Source organism: Perissodus microlepis, chromosome 18 (genome assembly GCF_051167445.1).
Source record: "Perissodus microlepis isolate ML-2025 ecotype Zambia chromosome 18, ASM5116744v1, whole genome shotgun sequence".
NCBI lineage: Eukaryota > Metazoa > Chordata > Actinopteri > Cichliformes > Cichlidae > Perissodus > Perissodus microlepis.
The window spans coordinates 24,613,197-24,639,210 of record NC_140478.1 but is presented as its reverse complement, the minus strand read 5'-3'; the positions used below and the strand labels follow the sequence as shown (position 1 = coordinate 24,639,210).

General features: G+C 38.5%; 2 protein-coding genes across 3 annotated transcripts; one reads left to right on the top strand and one right to left on the bottom strand.

Moving 5' to 3' along the window:
- Nucleotides 1-353: 353 nt before the first annotated feature.
- acss2l (acyl-CoA synthetase short chain family member 2 like) lies at nucleotides 354-26,014 on the bottom strand. Of its 2 annotated transcripts, XM_084911770.1 has the most exons (19): nucleotides 25,944-26,014; nucleotides 14,138-14,637; nucleotides 13,791-13,986; nucleotides 12,162-12,253; nucleotides 11,894-11,997; nucleotides 9,794-9,866; nucleotides 9,104-9,179; nucleotides 8,101-8,185; nucleotides 7,667-7,804; nucleotides 6,957-7,127; nucleotides 6,729-6,862; nucleotides 5,122-5,254; nucleotides 4,268-4,324; nucleotides 3,910-3,990; nucleotides 3,423-3,531; nucleotides 3,202-3,270; nucleotides 2,868-3,044; nucleotides 961-1,035; nucleotides 354-878 (listed from the first exon to the last, which is right to left on the bottom strand). In XM_084911770.1, exons 2-19 carry the CDS (start codon nucleotides 14,259-14,261, stop codon nucleotides 751-753), a joined length of 2,022 nt encoding a protein of 673 aa, XP_084767896.1. In that variant the 5' UTR covers nucleotides 14,262-14,637; nucleotides 25,944-26,014; the 3' UTR covers nucleotides 354-750. The 2 variants fall into 2 exon arrangements, with proteins under 2 accessions (XP_084767896.1, XP_084767897.1); XM_084911771.1 differs by lacking the exon at nucleotides 14,138-14,637 and having other exon boundaries at nucleotides 25,944-26,004.
- On the top strand, nucleotides 15,877-24,294 carry ndufv2 (NADH:ubiquinone oxidoreductase core subunit V2). The gene is made up of 8 exons (XM_084911782.1): nucleotides 15,877-15,997; nucleotides 18,776-18,829; nucleotides 20,806-20,868; nucleotides 21,297-21,413; nucleotides 21,508-21,676; nucleotides 22,102-22,211; nucleotides 23,928-24,004; nucleotides 24,097-24,294. Exons 1-8 carry the CDS (start codon nucleotides 15,956-15,958, stop codon nucleotides 24,188-24,190), a joined length of 726 nt encoding a protein of 241 aa, XP_084767908.1. The 5' UTR covers nucleotides 15,877-15,955; the 3' UTR covers nucleotides 24,191-24,294.

The following is a 26,014-nucleotide window of genomic DNA, read 5'->3' as shown; positions in this document are numbered from 1 at the left end:
AGCTTAATCTCTCTCTCTTTTTTTTAATGAACAGATTACAGTTACCTTTTCTGTCTTTTTCAGAACAACAGATGCTTGTAGTTTCAAAAGAATCCACTGCTCTTAAGATAAAACAGCCCTCTCCTCCCTTTGGTCTCCCATAATCGCTGCTCCCCGCCGTACAGATCACATCATCAAAGCTGCGTGTGTGTGCACTCCTTGCATCATTAGACGACAAAAGGTAGAAAACCTCCGCATGGCAGTTAAAAGGATGTTGTAGTAACCCACAGTGCAGCCGATGCAGAGGATGATTCCTGCCACTTGAGGGCGTCGATCAGCTGCTGTGCTCAAAGGCAAAGAACAAAAACAACAGCTGGATTAAACACTTTATTCATAGAAATGTACCACAGGTTGGAAATATACATCAGTCGAAAACAAGGCGTAAATAAGGATTAAGGTCATCCTTTAACATCTTCACAGGAACTAGTACGTGTGACATTTTGGCCCAAACACAAACCATCAACACAACTGCATTCATACATCTGTTTAAAAAGCACATCTGGGATTCAATTTGACATTTTCAATTATGTTTTGTTTTCTCTCATACATAAAAAAAATCAGAACATTTTAATGTCTGCTGTATTTTTGTGCTGTGCTTTGTGATCCCATTCCCATCATTCACACCCAAAAAGCAGCAGTTTGTGATTGTCTTCATCTGTACAATAGCATAGTTTGAAGCCAGAGAGTTTGTTTTCTTCTTCTTCTTCTTCTTCAGGCTGCAGCTTCATATCTCTGGCTAAACAGCACCTCCACCACCTTGGGGTCAGCCAGGGTGGAGAGGTCCCCGAGGTCCTTGTCGTTGCGAGCAATCTGTCTGAGGATTCGCCTCATGATCTTTCCTGAAGTGGATGAGGACACGATGTTACACAGGAGGCAAGTAGAGGAAGATGATGCCGATTTATAAAGGTGTTGGACTGTTACCTGAGCGAGTTTTTGGGAGCGCTGGGGCATTCTGGATGAAGTCTGGTGTAGCGATTGGTCCAATTTTTTCTCTCACTGAGAAGAGAATGTAGAAAATAGAAAAAAAAATTAATGAAAAAAAATAAACAAAAGGCTGTTTTTATTTTGGAGCATTTCCTTAGCTTTTTTCTCAATTGCATGCAAGTGGGGCGATCGTGGCTGTGGGGCGATTGTGGCTCAAGAGTTGGCAGTTCGTCTTGTAATCGGAAGGTTGCCGATTCGAGCCCCGGCTCCGACAGTCTCGTTCGTTGTGTCCTTGGGCAAGATACTTCACCCATTGCCTACTGGTGGTGGTCAGAGGGCCTGGTGGCGCCAGTGTCCGGCAGCCTTGCCTCTGTCAGTGTGCCCCAGGGCAGCTGTGGCTACAATGTAGCTTGCCATCACCAGTGGATGGATGACTGAATGTAGTGTAAAGTGCTTTGGGGTCCATAGGACTAAGTAAAGCACTATAAAAATACAGGCCATGTACCATATAATAAAATAACTTACCCTGTAACATAAACAGTTGGCTGTAAATGAACTGCATATGAACTTTCATATTTGGCTATTTCAAAGCCAAATAATGAAAGTATTAAAGTACGATGTTCTGTTGGTGCAGAAACAGGAAGCATAAAAACGTTGGGGAAACCCATGTATTATACCCCCAAAGGGTATTTTTTTAGTTTTTCGGTTTGTTTTAACTGTTGTTAATTTTTCAAGAACATATGGAACATGCTTGAAAAATATGAAATTTTACAGCATGTAGTCGACTTCGATGTCCTGAGTGATTTAGATACTATAATAAAGACACTTTAACCTTTTGACAAGAGTGTATCCCTTACTGTTGGTCTTTCTTGATAAAGAAGTAAAAATAATAATAAGAATTAGACCAGACAATGTTTTTTTTTTCCACAACTGGGCAAGTTTTCTTAAGCTGTATTAATTTTCAGTCCTGTAAAAAACTGAGTACATCCTTACTGCTTCCATAGCAATTAAGTGGGTAAGTAGCATTTAATTACCATCTCATTGACCACCTCAATAAAAGCAAATTCACCCCAAGGCTAGCAAAAACAACCAAAGAGCTGCATGTCAGAGAGTCCAGGCCTCGATTAATATGTCAAATGTTGAATGTTCTGACTGTACAGTTAGAAAAAGACTGAATAGGTATACCTTTGGTTAAGAGGAATAGCGGGAGAAAGCCTCTTCTATCAAAAAGAACATGGAAGAACAGCTTATGTTAGGAAAGTTGCATCTTAACAAATGTTCTTTGGACAAATGAAACCAAAGTGGAGATGTTTGTCCAAAGTGTACAAACCCCACATTGGGCAAAAAAACACAGCACAAACACCTCACACGAACTGTCAAGTGGAGATGATCTGGGCTGGTTTTGCAGTCACAGGACCTGGGCACCTTGCAGTTTCTTAGTCCACCAAGAACTCTTTTTGTATATCAGGCCATCTGTCCAAAAGCTGAACATTTGGCTAAAATTGTCCAAGCACACCAGCAAATCCACAACAGAGTGGCTGAAAAAGAGAAGAATCAAGGTGCAAAGATCGGGTCAAAGTCCAGACTTAAACCTGATTGAAAGGCTGTGGCGGGACCATAAGAGGGCAACAAAACCTCAATGAACTGACACAACGCTGTAAAGAAGAGTGGGCCAGGGTTCTTCCCAAAGGGATGAGAGATTGATAAAGTCTTACAAAAAACAACTATGTCAAGTTACTGCACAGTTACTGCTTAGTTTTTCACAGGACTGAATCCAGCAGAAGTTGTATTCGTATTTAATTTAACATTTTATTTTAGATCAAATGCAAAACAAGAGACCACTGATACACAAAGATGCATGAATTTTAGTGGACTTTCCCTTTAACGCTAATCAAAGGTCTCACCCAGTCTCTTGAGCTCATCCACCAGCGTGTGACTGAACTCCCTGCTGTCTTTGAGGGTGACAAAGCAGTAGAGGGACTCTCCCTTCACCTTGTGAGGTCGACTCACCACCGCAGCCTCCGCCACAGCCGCGTGCTCCGTCAGAGCCGCCTCAACCTCCGCTGTGCTCATCAGGTGGCCTGAGGGGGGAAAAAAAGATATACAAGGCCATTGCAGAGATGAATAGCACAATTTCCTGGAGAGGCTAATAAATAAAAATGTACTGAGAATATTTAAAGTTATTTATGTCAAATTAGATAACAGCCTTAAAATAAGTTCTGAGGGACAGCACCGTACCTGACACATTCAGCATGTCGTCTATTCTCCCTGTGATCCAGTAATAGCCGTCCTTATCTCGCCTGCAGCCTGAGAGAGGACAAAACAAAACTTTATATGGGGTCTCGTGGTTCACTTTGGTGCTTTAGTGAGAAATTGTTCATGTTGAGAACTAAAACTCTATCCTGAGTAATATTCAGTCTGGGAGTGATAGCCAGCTAGGGCTGATTCTTGGATCTCACCATCTCCAGTCACATAAAAGCCTGGGAATTTCTTGAAGTAGGTATTTTCGAAGCGCTCATGGTTCTTGAACACAGTGCGCATTATTCCAGGCCACGGCCTCCTAAATACCTGAAAGAGAGGTGTTACTGCCATTGCTATTTTGAAATTTTATTTGCATCCATACACTGACGAGTTCAACAACAAAAAAATACACTACTTCTAATTTTTTATATAATTATTTAAACTATTTTTAAATAAAATAAACGTCACATCCAGGAAAAATACTTCCAGAAAGCATAAGAAGGTGAAGAATGTAAATGAAAATTTAAAAAATCTAAAAGTATTTGATTACATTTAGATAATAAACATGCCGCTGGTTCATTGGCCAACATTAACAGTGAAACATCGTTTTCGTCTTCCTCTCCTTTTTACCACACATGTATTCGTTGTTGCTCGATACGATCACTGTGACAGAGAGAAATGAGGCTGTGTTGAATTGAAACTTACCAGATAACCCTCAGCTTCACCTTCCAGCTCCTCTCCGTGCTCGTTGAGGATGGTCGGCTCCACCCCAAAGAAAGGGAAAGTCTGAAATATGAGTTTTGGATTTAATGTGAGATAACTGTTTTGTTTCATTTAATAACTCCCCTGCAGCTGCAGCGTTTCTTCCAGATCATTATCTGGATCATAATAAGAAGAACCAGGCTGCACATCCTGCCCTGCTTTTGTTAAATCATGCTCGCCATTTTCATGCGCACAGGGAAAAACCCTTGCATACCAGCACGACTTGAACTAATGACAGTCCTCACATGAAGGTATGTTTTAGATTTAGAAATGTCAGCGTGGAAGAACTGTTATCACTTACAGCAGAGCCTGGTTTCAGCGGTGTAGCAGCAGGTAGAGGAGTCAAGACATGACCTCCCTAAGGAGAAAACAAACATAAAACATCACAGCAACAAAGAGGTAATAAAGCAAAACATTTGATATGCCTTGTAAGAATATAATCAATCAGTGGTGTATCTATGGGTGGGCTGGGATGCCTGTTGCCCACCTATGAAAAAGAAAGCAAACAAAAAAAACAATCCCAGTCATGGCTTTTTTTTAAATGTCATTGATTATCAAAAGGACTACTTTCCTATTGGGCATTTTAAAGGTTTTAGTATATGCTCACTACAATTCAATTAAAATTATTAATACCTTTAATTCTTCTACTACTACAAGACTTTATATACTGTAGTTTAACTGTTGTATTTCAATATTGTGGGAGCAGTGTTTTTCTCTTATGTTACTTCCATGTTAGTTTCCAATAATTTAATTCAATTTTATTTATATAGCAGCAAACCACAACAGCAGTCACCTCAAGGTGTTTTATATTGTAAAGTAAAGACCTTACAGTGATATAAAGGAAAACCCCAACATTCAAATGATCTGCTACAAGTAAGCACTTGGCGACAGTGGAAAGGAAAAAATCCCTTTTAACAGGAAGAATATGTGACTGGTTTGGGAAAATCCCGCATTGAGGTACTATATATTTTTATCGTTTTATCCCTATTGACACATACCTAGCATCATCTTAGAATCTAAACACCTACACATCCTGAGAAGAGCTATCCCAGCTCATCATACAGAAGTTGTTTCAGACCCTGCAGTTCTTCTGAAGCGATACGCCTGAGTACGACTTCCTAATAACACCTCTGTAGTCAGTTTCTTGTTTCTTACCGTTTCTGTTTGCCAGAAGGTATCAACGATGGGACATCTGCTTTGACCAACCACTTCATAGTACCACTGCCACGCCTCTGGATTGATGGGTTCACCCACAGTACCCAGAATTCTCAGGCTGGAGAGGTCATACCTGATAAATCAAAAGATTTCCCTTAGATTACATCATTGCGTGGTATTTATCATGCTCTTTGTAGCTCAAAGTCTAAACTTTCTTACTGACAACAAAGAAGGAAACTATCTCACCTTCAAACTACAACTTCAGTGCTCTATGTTGTTTTTGCCTTACCATAATGTTGATACTGTGCTCTGTTTAAATAGTGAATTAAAATCTGACTTCGGTGAGACTTTGCATTTTTAAGCTTTCATAGCTGATAATTTTAATTTTTCATAATTGTCTATAATGACTCATTTTTTATGTATTGTTGAGAATGTTTGTCTAAGTAAGATTCTTTTAAATTCTCTTGACAAATAGACTATTATTTAATTATACTAAATATTTTCTATCTACAGTTCTACCAAACTTGTAATTAGTGATTTGGAATATTTCTTTTTGTCGCTACTGTGCCAACACTGTGCTCCGATTAATTATTAATTTTGAAAAATATTCTTATTAGTGCTGAGAGCTAGATGAGAGGATTGACCCTCCCTTCTATACTCAAATATGCAGCTCCAGTAACTAGAAGGTTAGCTTAGCTTCACACAAAGACTGAAAGCAACTCCTAAGCTATGCTAACTGGCTGCAAAGCTAGCATAGACATTAATCCTTATTAATGTAAACATAGTATATTAACAAACATGATTTTAAATATTATTAAATATGTTAACTCTCGTGAACTAAACAAAATAAATTAAGCCTTTATTTTATCACTACTTAGTAAATATTAAAAATGTGCTCATACTAATGCTTGGCTAATAGAGTAGTAGTTAAGGCATTAGCTTAGCAAGCAAAAGGTCGCTAGTGGGATTCCACTTGTGGGCATCAGGAATAAAATTGCCAAATTAAATGTGGTGGTACCTATTGTGGGAACTCTTTGTGACAAGGCAGCAGCTGAAAGTATCACACAGTTAATATTAATAATGCTAAATTATGATAAATTAATAATCTGAAAGAGGTCTTTTGTTGTCAATGCTTACAATAAGTACTTGGCTAAGATGTTAAACTTAGCTTTAACTTAGTACAAATATGACAGTCTATCAATAGTCAGATTAAAGCCCTTGAAGTTTTTGTCATAATACTCAAGTTAGATTTGCTTAGTTAAAATATTTGGTTAAAATAAACCATTTGTTTGTTGTTTGTCTCTTTGTTCAGAGAAAAATAATCTATTTAAACACTCAGTGTCTTCTGTTTTTATCCTGTAGTTTATAAGAAGAGGTTTCAATTATTCCCATATTGGGTCATAGCTCTAAATCTGAAAACACACTAACCAAATTGTTATATAAGAAGTGAGCAAGTTGACGGAGGTCTTTCCAAATCAAGAGAGGCACCACATCAACTGCACCACCTCCCCAGTAAAACTGTGGCGTTAAAGCCAAAATATCTTGGAGCTAACGCTGTTTGTAATTATCTATTTAACTGAGCTGCAGCAGATGATGTGTCCACATACTTCTGTAGTGGCTCACGTCCATACTTCATCAGCAGGCGGATGGCTGTAGGAGCTGTATAAAACTTGGTCACTTTGTACTTCTCAATTACTTCCCAGAACCGGCCAACATGAGGGTGAACAGGGATACCTTCAAACTGCAAAAACATGCAGACACATGCACACGGAGGTTTGGTTTTCCATTTTTTGTTTAATGTTCTATACATGTGACACCTTGCTGATTTGACTCACTAGGACGCTCGTAGCACCGTTTGCAAGTGGACCGTAGGTGATGTAGGAGTGTCCGGTGATCCAGCCAATGTCGGCTGTACACCAGTACACATCATCGTGGTGATGATCGAAAACGTACTTGAAGGTCATCGATGTGTAGAGCAGATATCCAGCAACAGTGTGGAGAACACCCTGTTTCAAGTGAGCAAAAAAATAATAAATAGGTCAACAAGGAGACAGAAGACAGCAAAAATAAGGGATCTGTTAATGTTGGCAGAAGAGACGTGTATGGAGGTGTGTTTCTATGCATATTAGTCAAGTTCTGTTTACACGCTCTCATAGTGGGAAGTGCCCATAAGGTAAACCATAACATTTTAAAGTTAAAGTTTATGTCTTGAGTGAAAGAAACATGTCTGTGTAAAAGAAAAATCCATAAATTCTGTGTTTTCTATAACAACACACACATGCACACACACAAATAGAATACACAAATACAACAGTGGAGCTTGCAGATAACTTTCAAGGATTACATTTGTGCCTCTCAGCAACAGAAAACCATTAATTCTCACTATTTCATGGCAGATTATGTAAACGCTGGCCCAGTTAAAGTCATTACAGGCTTATCATAGTAATAAATAGATTCTGCGATTTGTGTAAATGATAAGATTTCCCTCATGCCTCTTGCTGTGTTTGTGGAAAAAAACCTGCCTGCATGTGAACGTCTGCCTCACCTTGGGTTTGCCGGTGGAGCCGCTGGTGTAGAGGATAAAGAGCGGGTCCTCTGCATCCAGCCACTCTGGCTCACACTCCTCAGAGGAGTCCCTCATGGCCTCATCCCACCAAACATCACACTGTGAGTCCCAGGGGGTCTGAATGCACCACAACAGGAGGGAACAAATCAAACTCATAAACCGGATCATTACAGCTGCTTGCCAAGCACACCAGCAGGAGTGCAACATGCCAATTTCAACTCTAATTTAGAATGCCCTGAGGAGCTAAAGGCTAAATATTTGGAAAAATATGACAGAACCAATATTTTTGGTTCTGAAATATATTTTTCCCCCTGTAGTTATTCAAATAAAGACATAAATATGTATATAGAATCGTTTTACAATGTAACAAATATGTGTTTGTCACTGTGTGTTCATTTTTCGAGCTGACAAACCTGTAGTTTGTTGCATGCACCTCCACTTTTTGTCTTCAGTGCATGGTGCTTGATGACGAGGCATTTGGTGACACTAGCTGACCCTCTAAAAGAGAAAAAAAAAGAAAAGCAGTGAAAGGTAGTAAAAGCATAAAGTCTTTGCCTAATGGATACTGAGTGCATGCATGCTGCTCTGCTTTCCAAGGATTTGCAAATACTGGACTGGGGTCACATCTTGGTTCTTGTAGGTCGAGCGCCTGAAGTCCCATGAGATGAAATATTTTGTCATGTGTCCACAAGTTATTTATCAAGAAAAAAAGTTTATTTTTGGAAGTAATTACTGCTGTTTACTCCTTGTAGACTTAACGCAGTTCTTTCCTATATTAGGTCACTGTGAACAGCACAAATCTTGTATGTATACTTTGTGCACAAGATTAAAAAGCATACATTATATAATTTCAGGGGATCCATAGATGGGGGACCCACATACACATAAATGAACATATATACGTTCCTGAGCTTTATGTTTTTTTCTCATGTTTCTCAACTCTGTATTAGTATCACCATAACAGTAACTTAAGTAAATAAATTAAATACTGTGATTTGATGGTAATTATAACAGGGGTTAGGGTTGGTATGAAAATTTGACATAAAATGAGTTTTTTCACATATGGCTTAAAAGTTACCTCTAACCACATCTGTACCCCAGATACTCCCATAATCCTTCCCAGCATGCTTTGCTTCTCAGCTAACATTCCTCGTAGTCATGTTGCTATAGCAGATGAGCAGCTTGGGCTTCCCTGATAAAGGTGCTCCATGTTGCCCGGCAACCTCGTTAATGTAAAAGCCTTGCTGTATGATTCTTTAACATCTCTGATATCAGCTGACTGCTCTGTGTGCGTGCGTCTGTGTGTGTGCAGTGACTCATATTCCAGGGGCTGACTTCCATTACCAGCTGCAGCCAGTGTAACTAAGGGTGGTTACTGAAATCTGGGAAAGTGTAGGCTTTGTAAGCAGGAGCTACCTTTCCCGGCACTTCTCCAGAGCCTCGGTTGCAATCTGCTTCAGGTTGATCAGTTTCTCTCCTCTGTAAACACCATCTGACAGGAGACAGAGGGAGGAACAGGTAGAGGCAGAGAGCTATGATGAAGAAGTAAAAGTAAACAGCAGGGAGTCATCTTTGCAGCTTCTGGCAAAACAAAACATCTCATTGGTGCTGCCATTTGGCACACATATTTTAAACAGACACATTAGGAGCTACTGAATGAGTGAGGACCACAAAAGAACAATGTACACATCAAGCACAGTTAATCAGTGTTTAGAATAGAGATTGGTGGGTTTTGTTTTTGATCGTTTTTAATTTTGTGCTGAGTCCTGCTTTTAAAACCAAAAACAAAGCTATGTTTGTTCCTTTGTATATCTTCATATAACCAGATAGTGAAACTCTTAACATCAAGAGCTTCTTTTGCAGGAATATCTTGGATTAACTTAGGCAGCATTAACCTAATATGTTCTGTTTGACACAGAGAAAACTCAAACAGAAAGGCCCTGCAAAGGCGTAAACTTAAGATTGTCTTGCAGAGTGGTAACAGTGCTTACTAGTCAGCTACATCATAATCTGATGTGTGCAAATGGATAAAATGTACAGTTTATCCTTCTGCCACAACTTGGGAACCCAGGGACAGGACAAACACTTGGCTGCCTGAAGACCTACCTGCTGTCACCAGTACACTACTCTGGGCATCTACAATCCTTTCACACAGAGACTCACAGGAGAAACCTGCAAACTGAACATGCAAAGAGAAAAACAGAGGATGTTAGATAACAGAAACAATCATTTCAGGAGCATTTTCACGATTTCTTAAAGAAAGCACTTTTGAATTCTTTGTTTTCTAGTGAGAATAGGGACCAGGTGAAAGAGCAACTGGAGAGGAAGAGGTGAAGAAGCCAGGAGTAGATGCAGTAAAGCTGGATGAGTTTATATACCTGGGCTGCTTTGAATCGGATCATCCGAAGCACGATGGAGGTGAAGAAAAGAGTGCAGGCAGGATGGAGACGGCATGAGTTGTTACAGAGTAAAAGAAGATGGGGGCATTGACAAAAACACATGAGGGATAGAGGATATATTGGATAAAAAGGATGCTGAACATGAAGCTACCAGGCATTAAGAAAAGAGGAAGATCAAAGAAGAGGGCCATGGGTGTAGTGAGAGAAAACATGGAGGCAGATGATCCACTTTGGCAACCCCTAAATGGAGACCAAACGAAGAAGAATTCCTGGTTTTACCTCCAAATAAAGTTGTTTTGATAATCTTAATGAAGAACTGGCTAAATAACTACATTTTAAGGCACTTGCAGCAGGTGTGAATAAGGTTTTTACACAAAATCATCCAACCAACATAGAGCAACATTTAATGTATATTTGGAGCTGTGTTTGTAGCAATTCATTCACACTGGCTGTAGCGTCGTGTTTCAGCTGTACCAGATCTTGAGGGAAATAACTGGCTCTTGATCTGCCAAATTCTCCACTTTGATGCCTATCAGCTACTCAATAACTGTGTATGTTGCCTGTTTGGGACTGACTAGGTAGGAAAGGATGGGTGCTGAGAGAGTGTTTTTGCAACTTGTTTCAATATAGCAGCTTTAAATGCTTTTTATTTAGTGTGTGTAAGTTATTTTAACTAACATGAGAAATAGATCATAATTATTAGGAAACATCATTTACAAATTTAAAACTGAGTCAGAACCCTTGAGCCAGACTAGCAGATATTGCTGAGTACTGAGCCAACATATTCCTTTTTTTTAAAGGCTGGAAGTTGTAAGAAGTGTGGAGCCTTCTAAAATCCAAAACTAAGCTGTTATGTCTCTGATATTACACCGTGATGGAGTATGCTGCTCCTTCTCATCATCATTTACAGATTTAGAAACCTTGTTGAATTTTACATAACAAAGCAGACAGACATTAACTGCTCTTTTCTATGACTGTCATTCACATAGAATCCAGACAGGAGGTCTGGATATCTGGACAAGGTTAATGGTTCACAGAGCATAAAGTTTCAGTGTTGATGAAGCATTATGAATCCGGTCACTAAGGATTCTGGACTCAGCAAAATGTCACTGCATGATTGGCATTGGCTCTCCTGCAAGTTTCCATGGACCAATCCTTTTTGCTCATTCATGATTAATATTAGCAGTCATGGGATAATCTAAAAGGCTGGCGCTGTCCCAAAGATTGTTATGTTGCCATGCCAAGTGTTGTTCCTGTCGAAAGTAAATTAATCAGATCAAAACTGAGAGTTGTACAACAATGACTAAGCAAAGACAAGGTCACTTATATCTAACTCTGCCAGCCTTTGCGAGTTATAAAAAGCGCCCACTTTGGAGTCACATTCTAGAGTTATTTTAAGCAGAGCTACTAACCTTTGCATGGAAGAGCAAGGTTAAATATCTAAAAGTGTTGGCTTGCTTGCAGAATTGCAGTGACTCTAGTGCCTTCTCAAACTGGAAACAGCCAGCAACTGTCTGACCTATATACTAAGTGCAGGTGCTGCTGGTGCTGTGTTCATGTAGAAGACAGCTGATAAACTACTGGAGCAGAGCAGTCTGCACTAACAGAAGCAACAGCTCGGGTTCAGACAATGTTTTCTTGTGGAAATCAGAGCAGCAAGAACCAGCAGCCTACTTCCTGACAGTCTGCAAAAATGCACCATGCAGATGGCACATATGATATTAGAGAATGCTGGACAGGAAAAAAAAAAAGACTTTTCAGTTTTGTAAAATTGTTGCATATGGTGCATAGTCATAATAGTACTTACCACAATAGAGTGAACAGCACCTATCCTGGCACAGGCCAGCATTGTGTACACAAGCTCTGGGATCATCGGTAGGTAGATAGACACTCTGTCTCCCTTTTTCACACCTTAATAATATATATATATATACATATAAAACAAGTTACTGCCACTCTGTATCTCTGAAACTAAGTTTGTCAGCAAAATCTGTAAAGCTATACTTCTGTATTATAATCATGGACTAAATAATTATGGACTAATCATGGACATGACCATAAGCTCAGGTTCTCACCCATTTGCTTCAGCACGTTAGCACAGCGGCAGACATGGCTCAGCAGCTGGCTGTAGGTGATGGCCATTTGATGATCAGGTGAGTTTCCCTCCCTGATAAGACAGCACACAAGAGAGAAACTTTCAAATGTATAAATGTAGTACAAAACCTGTCTGTGATTCTACAGAGGTCTCTTCGTCTGTTTTGGTAAACGATTGCACACAAAAGTACTTTCCCACTTTCCCCAACAGTGTTGTCCGGTGAGTTCTTTGAGTTCACAGTAGAGATAACCTGTTCCTGTTTTTGCTAAGTCTATATTAGGCTTGGATGTTTGTCAGGATAGTTATTAGGAAAACAATTTGGCACACTTGAAGGGGCAGCAGAAAGCATGGTACCAAGCCAAATGGGAATGATGAAATAAATGACTGCACAGATGAAATTCTGCAACTGATAAATGACTTCAAGTTGTGATAGCAAATGTTGTAACTCAGCTCTATGTGAAATAGCCTGCATATATGTTGTCAAAGTCTTTATTTATTTTTTGGAAAATGTACAGCAGAGCAAACTAAATTTAGACATGGCGTTCCGCAGGGGTCGATCATGAGACCTCTTTAATTCCAACATTTATATGACTCCACTTGCCAAAATATGAGATAATCAAAATTTCCCATATTTAATCTATACTGATCTATACAAATACTATAGAAGCAGATTACTTTTATATTCATATGTGTTTATTTTTGATTTGTCACTTAAACTTCTTTCACTGCCCCTGATTTTTGTTGAAATGGGACTCTTTGCAGCATTTTTGCTGTTCTATTTTTAAAAAAACATTTTTTTGCATTCTTCTACCACTTTAGACAGTTGTTCAAATTATACTTGGACAAAGCGTGAGCTAAAGTCCCATGAGCGATCGACTGTTGCTCAAAACAAACCATGTGGAAATTGATAACTTGTCACCACAGCTGATAATTATAGTTTCATTACAGAGTGTACTAAAATAGTCACGGCAAACACGTAAGCAGGTATATCATACAAGTGCTTTGTTTTAGTGTAAATAGCATTAATGCTCTCCTACAGGTGATTTCCAGGATGCCAAGTTCCACTGAACCCTTACATTGCTGAGCGTGCAGAACAACCTTCCTGCTTGCTAAGCTTAAACAGCTGACAGAGCAAATAATAACTGTCATAATATAATAGTAAAACATCATAAAGTAGAGGCTTTATTGTAATATGACAAAGGTGTCATCAGCACGCAACTGCAGGTTCAAATCATTTAAATGACTTAAAATTTAAAGCTAGAATAAGTTTAAAAATGTAATGTGTGTACATTCGTCTATCAAGTGAAGTTAGTTGCTCTAGTTAGACTTTTTGTAGTTGATTAATCAAATAGAAATAGATTTTTGCATTATAAAAAAAATAAGAAATTGTTGGACAGATAGTGTATAAAATCTGTAAACTTTTATCTTCTGCTTCTGACACAAAGAAGAAGCACTGCTGTAGTGATGTGCGCTGCCTGTGGTTTCTTTTGGTGTTCTGGGGTCAGCACAGGGGACACAGCAGTTGTTTTTGACTGGAATACTTAGCATAACTCCAGGCAGCGTTTCCCATCATAGCTATTGTTTCCTCTGGGGGCATGCTGGTGCTTACCAGTAATAGGCAACCTTTTCACCAAGGCTCCTCTCCCTCACATGTCTGTCCAAGACATTATAGCACATGTTGGTTTTGGCTCCCTCCATGTATTTCACATAAACGCTCCCTTTCGTCACATCGAAGTTGTATTGCAGCATCGGTGCTGTTGCAGGCTTCTTCCAGAAGAACTCATCAGCAACCTCTTTCCAGAAAGCTAAAACAGAGGATACATTTTATCAGTGTTATGGATGCAGATAAGGCAGATTAGCACAAAGGGATACTGTATGCAGACAGGCTCAAAGAGATATGAATGGCAAGGAAGCGCTGCAAGCACTGCACTAAAAATACAGACAAGTTTGACCTACCTTCTGGATTCTCCAGAGACTTTTGGTACAATGCCAGATATGAGTTAAAGTCAGGCACATGAGCATCCTTCTGCAGGTCATTAAGAGGGTAGTACATTTTGTCCTGAGACTCAGGAACAACCATTTTGGAAGTACAGATGCAGACAGGCCTATATCATTGGAGAGTGAGTCAGAAAATGGTATAATCTGAGTCCCTGCTGGTCTGTCTGAATCCTCCTGGGTGAGGTAAGAACACTACAAGGCCTGTACTGAACCAACACAATTCAGCATGCAGAAAGACCCACCCCTAATCCCTGATCTGCATGCTCTGGCTCAGTCTGCTTAGAGTCAGGGCAGCCAATCAGCTCATGGAGTGGAGCACTCCCACTTTTTCATTGGATGAGCCATCCCTGGCCTGCTGATCACATTATGTTTCTAAGCAAGTGGGTGGTGGAGGAGGACAAGGAGGCGGTCTACCCCCAGCAGGATACATTTGTTTGAAGGGGGGAGGCTGATGGGTGCTGTTGGTGAAAAGAAGAAAATAATAATAATAGAGACGTATGCAACAATTATTCACTTTCAGAGTAAACAAACAAACCCTGCCCAATCCCCAATGCATGTCTGCTGTGAGAGACAGCTCCTGAATCCTTTTAACACTAACATTTAATAAAACTTAGTCTTTTAAAACATAAATTTCTTATGGGAAAGCTCACTGTAAAACCCCTGCTTCCACCCTGCTTTGCTTTAATTCTCTGACATTGCAAACATAGCACAGTTAAAAAATATCCTTAGAGAAAAGAAAACAATATTCCACTGACAAAACACATGTGGAAAACTTAAAAAAACAAACAAAACAAAAACAAATACAGAAATAATAAAAATATTTTATACTCGGTAGAAAATAAGTCATAACAATTTAACCTGAGACAAATTATTATTCGCAATTATATAATGTCTGCTTCTACTTTCAGCTGCTCCCTTTAGGGGTCGCCACAGCGGTTTATCTTCCTCTCACCCTATCCCGCCTATGTCACGTCAACATTCTCCCTGTCCTGCTTCACTGCATCCACGAATCGCTCTGCTGATGCAGTGATTTCCAGTCTTGTTAATCCTGGTCACTCCCAACGAGCATCCTCAACTCTGACACCTCCAGCTCTACCTCCTGTCTTTTTGTTACAAACACCGTCTTCAAAAACTGCAGGTCTCACCACAGTCTTTTTCATTCGTGCACATGTGTTCTATTCTGACTATAATTCATTTTCCCTGGAGTGCATACCTCCACTTCTCCAGGCTTTTCCCACCTGCTACCAACTCTCACTACATCAGAATATACGAAGACTCCTGACCTCTGTCTGTCAACCTGTTCATCACCACAGCAAACAAAAAGAAGCTCAGAGAGATCCCAGACGTAATCCCACTAAATTTATATCAGTATTTTTACTGCAGTATGTTGTCTTTTTAATGAGCACGTTTATTAAAGTAATATTAGATATTACTTAAAAGTTTGTTGTGAAGCATTTTGTATAATTTTGTTTGACCGTTTTTACTGCGTCTTTATTTCTTCTACTCTGTTATTCTGTTATCATATTTTAAATTAAAATGTTCATTATATATTTGCATAATTTTGTTTTTTGAATGTAGAAGAAATTTTCGCAAACATTCAACGTTGACTGACTTTGAGCTCCAACTTGAATCTGGGATCGATTAAGCGCAGAGACGTACAGACGTCACGTCGTGCGTCAGACAGTATGAATCGAACCTGAGCGCGTTTGTGTTGATGTCGGCTACCGCTGTCCCGTTCATTTCCTAACGCACCGGGACCAAACTTCAAGCGACAAGATGTTTCTGTCTGCTGCTGTTCGCTCTGCAGTGTCGCAGGCGGTACGGTTGTGATTTTTTATGGTTCTGGGGAAAGGTTTGGGTGCAATTTTCGATAACTTGGAGAAAAAAAATGCTATGACTCTTCACAAGGGCATGCAGTGGAGGCCGCTCAGCAAAATGACGTTGGGTAACACTAGCATGCTAGCTAAATTAGCTTTCTGCTGTCAAACTTTTAAAAGGCGATCGCTGGAAAGATGTGCAGCGAAAGGAAAACATACCCGCTAGAATGGGTTTTTAGCAGGCTCGTGTACATGCAGTTGACTTTAACTTCACCCTATATAACTGCTTGCATGCCTACTGTAAATTCACAGTATGGGAAAACAGCAATATTAATCACTTAATATTAATCTAGCTGGAAACTTGGATCAGATAACACTGTTTGCAATTTACATAAAACAATGATCTACGTAAAAGTGGCTCAGCACAAGAAGTTGTTTTCTGTATAATAACAGCTTGCAAAAACTTTAGATCCGTTAAATATCAATTATACTGCAAAGTTTCTACTAGCAAAGTAGTAAAACTACACATTTGTTACTGTACATGTACTTAAGCTATCTAAGGTATTCACTATGCAGAATGTCACATTTCACAGTCATACACATTACATCGTACTATCAGATCATAAATATTGATTATATAAGTATAATCACTCCAACATTGCAACTGGGGCTCATTTTAATTGTTTTGTATACAGCTGTGCAGCTTAAACTTTAATAATAAGGCATAATTTGTTACAAGATGTATATTTAATATTATGGTGATGTAGAATTGTTCGCAGCTTAAGATTTCAAGAAAATTCAGTAGTACAAACGTAGTACAATTAATTTCTAAATATAGTGGACTAGAAATAGAAATCTATAGATTTGGGGTTATTTAGTTTTCATATCTTCTTTCAGACTAGTGGGAAACGTTAAAATATACACGAAGAGGTTTATTTTACACAACTTTACCCACCTTTACACTATTGTGTCATACTTTATGTAAATATGATTTCCCAGTAACAAACATTTTAGTTTAGTTCCACTTCATCGCTTTAGAGGAAGATCTCTCAAAATAATTTTTTTCTCATACTAGAAAACAAAAATCTTGACTTTAGGCGCAAACTAGGACTGGGCGATATATCGAGTTTTTTTTAAAATATCGATATATTTTTATACGAGATATAACATGTGACAATATTGTTTATATCGATATAGTATATGTTACGTTATAATTATACTTGTGGAGCCGCAAGTTTGCCTCTCTTTCGTCCACTTTTGTCTCTACGCAACGTTACTCTGCCTCGCTTCTCCTTCACTGAACACAACTCCTCCTCCCCCATCGCTTCACCTGCAGGCTGCGACAAGCTGGACACGGCAAATCTCCATTAACGAGTTACCGCGCATCGCCCCGTGCGTGGGGCTGGACGGCGTCAACGAGCCCAGAGGGGCTGCACAGCCTAAAATCCTTTTATTTTCTCAAAAGTTGACAGCGCACCTTATGTATGTATTCTTGATGACCGCGAACCGATTTTATGTTGTACACGGCGCTCAGCAATCTGTCAAAAAAACAACATAATATTACCGTACTTCGTGTGTATAAGGACCATAAATGGCACTTGTTCAGAGTCATGGTTACAAAGAGGATTTCAAACTCCAGGCTGTCAGTCACGCAGTAGAACTTGGGAATAGAGCAGCTGCGAAATCTGTCTGTCTTTGTTATTATGCTCAGCATCTTTTAGTTTACATTTTGACTGCACAATTGTGAGCTTTTTGTTATGCACAAAAACAACATTGCTTTAGTTTATTTATGGAGCATTATTAATTAATAAATGCTCATAATTTATTTTTGAGTAATTTTTTCATGTACACCTACGCTGTATGTTAATAAAAGTGCCTGTGTGACATCTGGGAAACAGCTTTAACTAAGAACTCTCTTTTTGTTCTTACTTTATGGCTTAAAAAAAGTATCGAGATATATATCTTATATCGCCATCCAGCTAAAAAATATCGAGATATGAATTTTGGGTCATATCGCCCAGCCCTAGCGCATACCTTCCATTTTATTGCTGTATGTATTTTAAAGCTTTATTAATAGTATAGTTGTGTACAAATCAAGGCAGGCGCAGCAGTCACTATAAATTTTACCTTTTACATTGAGCCAGTCAGTCAACAATTACCTACAGTCTTTAGTCTTGCAATCTTTGGGTCATTGATGTGAGATTCATATTTTATTATGTCTAAGTGCATCAGTTCTGTTTAAAATATGACCTGAAGGAGTTTAATCTACAGACTAACATTTAAATTTAAATAAGAGGTTTAGAAAACTAACAGATGATCTTAAATCACAATGTTAATTTGACATCTGCAGTTTCACTCCTTCCAGTTCCTGGTTCATTTTAAACTTTAAACATTTCAAACTTTTTTACTCGAACACCTGTATTAACTTACCAAGGGCACACATATAATTTTAAAATGAAATTTAAATTACATAGAAATTAAGTTAACATTTACTTCAACATTATCCTAGTTTTACATAAAAACCTCATGTTTTTGGTTGCACCACTTGATATTTTTCGGTTTTAGTTATCGCTGAACTAACACAACGTAAACTTGGGTCTTAGTGAATGAACTCCTGCAAGTCATGAATTGGATTCATTATTTTTAACATATGTTATGCACTCAAAAGTATTGCATGTAAGTAGCATGTTTACTGTAAGAAATGTTGGCATTTGAGATCAGTTTGAATTTAGCTCCATGACATCACTAGGTATTTTACCTGTTTTCTTCTGTTTTGCAGGCCAGGAGTCTGCATCAGTCTGCTGTACGTGCTGGAGCTGGTGGCATTTTTGTGGTGAGTGGCACTTTCCGTTCCTCAGTGCACAAAATGTGTAGAAGGTGACAGACAAAAACAGAGAGTACATGCGGATGCTGTACACGCTGATGCTGTACGGGCTTTTTTTATACATTGTGTGAGCTCATCATGGTGGGTTACTATAGATCAGCAGCTCATGGAAAATTTTGTAAATTACAGCAACAATTTGTAGTCATTTCTAATATTATCTATATCTATATTACTGCTAAGTTTAATTGTTACTGTTCATTGTTCAACGCAGTCTAGCTGTTACTATGTCACACTAACATTGTTTTTTTTAGTTACACTGGGGCAGAAGTTGCAATGTTTGTCTATTATTGGAAAATGAATTATTCATGTTAATACATTTTTAGAAGGGTTAAGAAAAAGATTTGCTGATGGGCTTCATAAAACAGGATTAAATAGCAACACCATATCAGCTTTCTTTACTTGGTGTATGCATAAACAAATTTTCACAAGCATGGACTTTAATCACGAAACTTTTAGAAACTGTATTTATCCTCAGCTTGTCTTATTTCAAAAGTGTATTCTGTCTTAGTGAGTGCTGCTCCAAAACCAGGGTTACACAGGTCACGGGAGAAGTGGGAGTCCGATTTGCATGTAACAATTAAGGCAGAACGATGGTCAGAATAATGTCAGAAATGTTTAAATGTAACCATTAATATCAGATACAGACTGACCCATTACAACATTCTCCATCAAACTTACATCACGCCACAAAAATTAAATAAATATACACCAGAGTTTATAGAGCATGGAGGAGCGTTTGTGTTTTTGCACAAAGGTAAAGGCATTCTGGCATGAATTTTCCAACATTATGTCAAAGGTTTTAGAGCTACTCTTTCCATTAGATCCTCAAATATGTTTATTAGGGGATTTTAAAGGTTGGTACCCAATTATGGAAAAAGCCAACAGAAGTTCCTGGAACTGTCTCTATGCATTGTTAGAAAGTGCATAACCATTATGTGGAAGTCCGACTTCCAACTACCTATTTTTAGATGGATCTCAGAGATATATAGATGTGTCCCACTTGAAAACATCACCTACACGCTCAGAAACGACTATAAAACCTTTGTTAAGATTTGGCAGCCTTACCTGGCCTATATGAACACTATACCAACTCCTTTATTCGACTGATAGGATCAAATGCAAAGGTTTTTAGAACTTATAAACCTACTGTCACCAGTGTCAAGTATTGTCCTTATGCTGTATTTTTGTTATCCTGATCTGTTTGGGTGGGTTTGGAGATGTGTTTTGTCCATGCTTCACTAACTTGAAAATTTTGCAAAAAAAAAAAGGCTCAGCCATTAATTGAAGACACAGCTCTGCAGTATGTTTGTGCAGGATTGATCCCAGTGGTGTCTGTTTTCCGAAAGACCTTAATTTATCCAGGGAGGAGCCATTACAGCCACACGAAAACATCTTGTGATAGTTCCATGCAGTGGAAACTCTCCTTGGTTCCATAGTCCCCTGGTAGTAACGTTGTTTTTAACCTGTGCTTGATTTAAAAAAAATAAAAATAAAAAATGCTTATGACACTCTTCTTTAATTAATGCATTGGTTGGCTGCTTTAAATTAAAAAACAAAAAACATTAAATTTCTTTCCCCCTCAATTTTTTTATTGCACAAAGGAGCTTTGCTGCTCACAAGGGGGCAGTGTGTGCAGAAGCAGAAATAATAGTTGTCTGTGTTGAGTCTGTTCTCTCGTTGGGTAGTAGCACCTGTTTCCCTCTGGGCTTACATGATGAACTGTTAATATTTTATCAGATATTGTTTGCAGCTCACAGATCTGTTACTCACGCATGAAAGTGGTAGCTGTTGAGGAAAAATGCAGCCTCAGTAGAAGCTTCACAAGATTTAATACATACACAGATAATTATGTACCGAAGACGGTTATGTGTGTCTGTTATAAATAAAGTTTAATCTACTTTAATGTTATCCTTATTCTTTTTTAGCACAGAGATACTCCTGACAACAACCCTGACACACCTTTTGAGTTCACTGAGGAGAACAAGAAGGTGAGCCTCGCATCTGTGTTGAACAGTATTTTTTTAAGGATGCACTGATGTGGTTTTCATTACCAGTAATAGCAGATAATTGCAAGTATTGATTTTGTGTTATTGTACAAAAGCTGGAATTTCTTTTCAGAAATACCCAAGTTGATTGGCTTGGGATGTCTCTAGCTTTATTTTGTAACTAATTTAGTAGTTTAGTGCCTCTCCACCTTACTACACCAGACACAATGTATTTTCCTGGTATTTTTGTAGAAAAAAAGCTCAACGATAGATGGCCTACCTACTACTGTACAGTACACTACAATTATAGTATCATTTAATTCATGTATGTGAATTATATCAGGACTATTTCACTGTATAAATTGGCCTTATTGTTAAAATAAAAATGGGAAATACAGTCATGGAAAAATATCTTTTTCTGTTCACTGTAGAGGATTGAGGCGATCACTTCAATGTACCCAGAAGGACACAAGCAAGCAGCCACCATCCCCGTGTTGGATTTGGCCCAAAGGCAACATGGATGGCTCCCTATTTCTGCCATGAACAAGGCACAGTCATATTTTTAGTGTTTTCCAGCAGAGTGATGCTCGTCAAGCTTTTCTGACGATAACGAACACATTTTATATAAATTTTGTATTTCAGGTTGCAGAGGTGCTGGAAATCCCTCCAATGAGAGTATATGAAGTAGCAACGTTCTATACGATGTTCCTACGTAAGCCTGTGGGAAAATACTTCATTCAAGTCTGCACGACAACACCCTGCATGCTCTGTAACTCAGAAAGCATCGTGGAGGCCATCCAAAACAAACTCGGTAAGAGTGCTTTTCCATTTTATGCTGAGAAACCAATGAAGAGATGAAAACAGATGAAAACAAACTTTTTTTTTTATTGTGTATGTTTGAGATAAACAGAGACTGAGAACAAATGTATAAATATACAGTTGCCATTGGTATTCAAACAATATCAAGCTGTAGCATCAAACAAGATTGAAATCAAGCAAGGAAACTGTCAACAGACTTGAGCCTACATTCCATTTAATAGAGGACAACGTTTGTTCTTTAAGTCAACCATAGTGAAGTTTTACTCTTCCTTTTAACTCACATATGTGGCTAACAGCTGTGGCACGTAAGGCTTTAGTGCTCGAGTTAAAAATATTTGTTGTTTTAGTAAGACAATCTGTAGAGTGTCAGATGAGACTAGCTGAATATGAAGCGTTTCTCCATTTGGTTCTCCACAGGTATCAAAGTTGGGGAGACTACTCCAGACAAGATGTTCACTGTAATAGAAGTGGAATGCCTGGGTGCCTGTGTGAATGCTCCAATGGTTCAGATCAACGACAACTATTATGTGAGTGCTCGAGTCATCTGTGCAGATGGCTTCCATACTGAACGTTTTAACTAAATTAACCAAATTAGATTAAAGCTCAAACGAGTTTCACAAAGAATGTGTACAGAGAATTTATTGCTCAGCACAGTTTCTGGAGTGCTACTCTCATGTGGAAAACAGTGCAGGTGTGACACAGCCTGCAACATGGAAGACTCTAAAGGAAATTAAGAGCAGGGAGAAAAAAATAGAGAAATAATCAGCTATAACACGAGTGTTTTCTTATTCATTATATTAGTTTGGAAAAATATCAACTTCTTGAACCAAGTGTGATGTCAAAATTTTTCTTTTTGGATTCTTTTGTGGTTAAGCATGTGAAAATAATTCTACCATGGGAAATTTAGTTATTGCAAGCCGAGCTTAAGTGAATTACCCAATTAAAGATGACTGTGAAGGAGGAATCCTTCGCAACACCTCAGCTTGCTGAGGTATCATCATTAGCGAGAAAAGGCACGATGTGTTAATACCAAGAGTACCTTGTGCTGAGGATGGCATTTTCTTATGTGAATAATTAACACTCAAGCCATACACACAGCCTTTGGAGATTAGATTAATTCAGTCATCAATTACACATTTAGTTTTACTCAGGATGACACAGTTTGCAAATAAGAGCTTGAACTTGTGTCGGGTTGTTCAGGGGCTTCTAAATATGAAGGTAGAAGCAGCTTTGGAGCAGCACACAGGCAGTATTAATTAAGCAGACCACCCGATTCAGTCTTTGTACTTACAAACATTGTGAGATTTGAAAAAAATGCCATAATGGTTTTGGGCAAGTCTATATCATTCATTTTTAACACTATGGTTCAGCTCTGCAATATCATAAAGTAACTGTACTGTAAATAAAATAAAATAATTAATTAAAAAAAGCACTATTTGACACTTGTATCCTCTTTAGCACGACTTGAAAAAAAGCTAAATCTGTCAGAGCTGGTTTGAACTTTACTGACAGTTAAAGTCAGAGTTATTATTGGCTATAGTTATTAGTGGCCATAAAAAAACAATTGATTGGAAAACTGGGGATGGGCTGATCATGAAACTCTGGCCCGATACTGATGTTTAAAATAAGCTGAAGACGGTATATGTACTTTTTTTTTTTCTGTTTATCGTTTTTCTGTTGTTGTTTACTTCCTCTTCTTGGTTTCCTCTTGCAGCCAAACCAAAAAAAAATCTTCATTACAAAAATCCTTTCCTGTTTTAAAGTCGATTATCTGTCTGTTATGCTGTATACTTTATAGTCAGGGAAAACTGATATGATACAAGAGATACATATCAGCCACTGATGCCTATAAATATCACTGCAGATGTCAGTATTCTAGTTTTAGTGAACAAGGCTGATATTGGTTCATATTGGTAGGCTCATAGATCTTACTATTGATAAATTGGTGCTGCCCTGCATGTCCTAAAGATCAATAATAAGATATTTTGAAAGTTGGGAAAAGTTGCTGTTGGGTGAAATACAGTCACTGACTGACATGGTCAATCTGACATTGATGTAGTATTTATCCATTTATTCAATTTAGAATAAATCATCATAATTTCCTTTGAATTACAAAGATAGTATTTAAAGTATTCTCCTGTCTTTAGAATATAATAGATCTTCTTACAGATTGGAGGATGTGAAAATCAAAACATGGACCATCAGATGACCAAAAGCTAAGCTGCTCTCATCCCTTATTCTAGGAGGACCTTACACCAAAGGATATTGAGGATATTATTGATGAGCTTAAGGCAGGCAGAGTCCCTCCACCAGGACCCAGGTACGTGCACAATTTGCATAATAGATTCGTATATAATTTTAAAGTCATATGTGAACTGATTGTAGATGAAGACGTTTGTTCTTTTTCTATAGGAGTGGCCGATTCTCCTGTGAGCCTGCAGGCGGACTGACTTCCCTGACAGAGCCTCCTAAAGGACCAGGATTCGGTGTAAGATCGGACCTGTAGACATTTCTGGGCCACTATCTGCTTGCTACAAAGGCAAGCTGTCAGTGAAACTGTTATGGTTAAGTCAGATATATTGTGTAAATAAATTGTTCCTGTACATGTTCTCAAGGTGTCAGTGTCTCACTTACATGGATTCCAACAAGGAAAACAAAACTGGAAACATGAAATGCAGGATTTGTAGCAGTTGTTAGATTTCTAGATACTTCTAAGCAAAGCTGGCTAAAGGACTGGAATAGTAAAGCTTAATACGTCAATGTAGGCCTAAAACTAAATATTTTTTGTGCATATTGTGATACTACATAAATAGTATGTATTTCTGCCTCAGTAAGTTATGTGACAGTTTCCACTGTCATTGCCACTTCAGTGATGGCCACCTATGGAAACCTTATGAAGGGTTTTTACTTAAGTATGAATCACATCCTTTGTACACTCAAATTCATTCAAATATGACATCTCAAAATTACAACATAGCACATGCACAATAAGATGCATATTCCTACCATGTATGCCCCTATGGAAAAATCATGTGATTAAAAGCTCACAGTACAAGCTAAAGCTATTAGATGTTTGTTGAAGTACTACACATGCTAAAACAAAAAGTATAAAGCCTTTTAAATTAACATTAGCTCTACCAAATTCATTTTTGGTCCTTAATATTTTGTTCTGAATTTTACTGGATGTAAATATATTTTAGTGGACCAATTTTAGATGTATTTCAATTACTGTGGATCAGTGACATTTAAATTGTTTATTCATAAAGAAAACCTTTGGTAAACAGTAAATACCACCAGATATGCTGCTACGCATGGTGTAACAAATTATGATTAAATTGTAAAGTTATTTTACTACATGTTACCTCTATTTAGTTCATTTCAAATGTGGTTTATTGACATGGTTTCATTATATTTGGTTCTGGACATACATTTAAGACATTAATAGACACTACCTGATGGTTCTGACAGGAATAATATAAAAATTCTTTCATCTAGTACATCTCCAATTAATATACTCCAAACTAGACTGTGGGTAGTATCATTGTGACTGACTTTATTAACAAAAGAACCACATATTGACCTTAAGATTCAGCCTGCTTAAATACCTTGAAAGTTGATTCATTCAAGACATTACATGATAAACACAGCCCCCTTAGCCTTGAACAACACCCCGCTTCCTACAACTGGTCCTGTCGTTTCATTTTCATCCCATCCCAAGGCCGTTTTCATGTCTAGCCGGTACCCCTCCCCCACTTTCCTCGTACCAATACGCTTTCAACCCAGCTCTTCTCTGCAACATATAACATTATGCACGGTGACGCATGCGCAATGCATGCAACATGATGCAAATGTCACTGCGCAACCAATTCTAAGCTGGCTCACACACTGAATTGGCGGGCTAATAGGTCGACTTAACCAGATCGGCTAATTACTGAAACTGCGGCCTAAAGTCCGCAGCCATGCTCACGACAAAGAAGGAAAACGCCATTCCTCTGTTAACCTCAGCCGTGATCTTCGAGAAAGTTCCCACTGACCGCAGCACAGCAGCGGAAAAGATGACGTCAAGTGCCCATTCCTGTTCTCTCTCTCCCTCTCTCTCCCTCCTTTCGGTTCAAATACACACGCTCAAAAGCCACTTTGAGGTGCTACACACGCCGCTAACGTACAACATGTCTCAGCAAAAAGCGTATTCTTAAAATTAAAGATGCGAATTTACTCACGGCTTCGGTTAAATGAAAGTTAAACCGTTTGACACATACCCATCTACAGTCTATCCAGCAGACGCAGACCTTATAAGCTCGGTGGTGCTCTGGTGGTCACATGATTTCTC

What these genes read in the sequence shown, in the direction of transcription:
- acss2l (XM_084911770.1), bottom strand. Translation starts at nt 14,261, where the DNA reads ATGGTTGTTCCTGAGTCTCAGGACAAAATGTACTACCCTCTTAATGAC. An exon ending in TAACGTGCTGAAGCAAATGG is followed by an intron (nt 11,998 to 12,161) that starts GTGAGAACCTGA and finishes TATATTATTAAG; the next exon opens with GTGTGAAAAAGGGAGACAGA. An exon ending in CGCTGAAACCAGGCTCTGCT is followed by an intron (nt 3,991 to 4,267) that starts GTAAGTGATAAC and finishes CTCATATTTCAG; the next exon opens with ACTTTCCCTTTCTTTGGGGT.
- ndufv2 (XM_084911782.1), top strand. Translation starts at nt 15,956, where the DNA reads ATGTTTCTGTCTGCTGCTGTTCGCTCTGCAGTGTCGCAGGCG. An exon ending in GAGCTGGTGGCATTTTTGTG is followed by an intron (nt 18,830 to 20,805) that starts GTGAGTGGCACT and finishes ATTCTTTTTTAG; the next exon opens with CACAGAGATACTCCTGACAA. An exon ending in GGCCATCCAAAACAAACTCG is followed by an intron (nt 21,677 to 22,101) that starts GTAAGAGTGCTT and finishes GGTTCTCCACAG; the next exon opens with GTATCAAAGTTGGGGAGACT.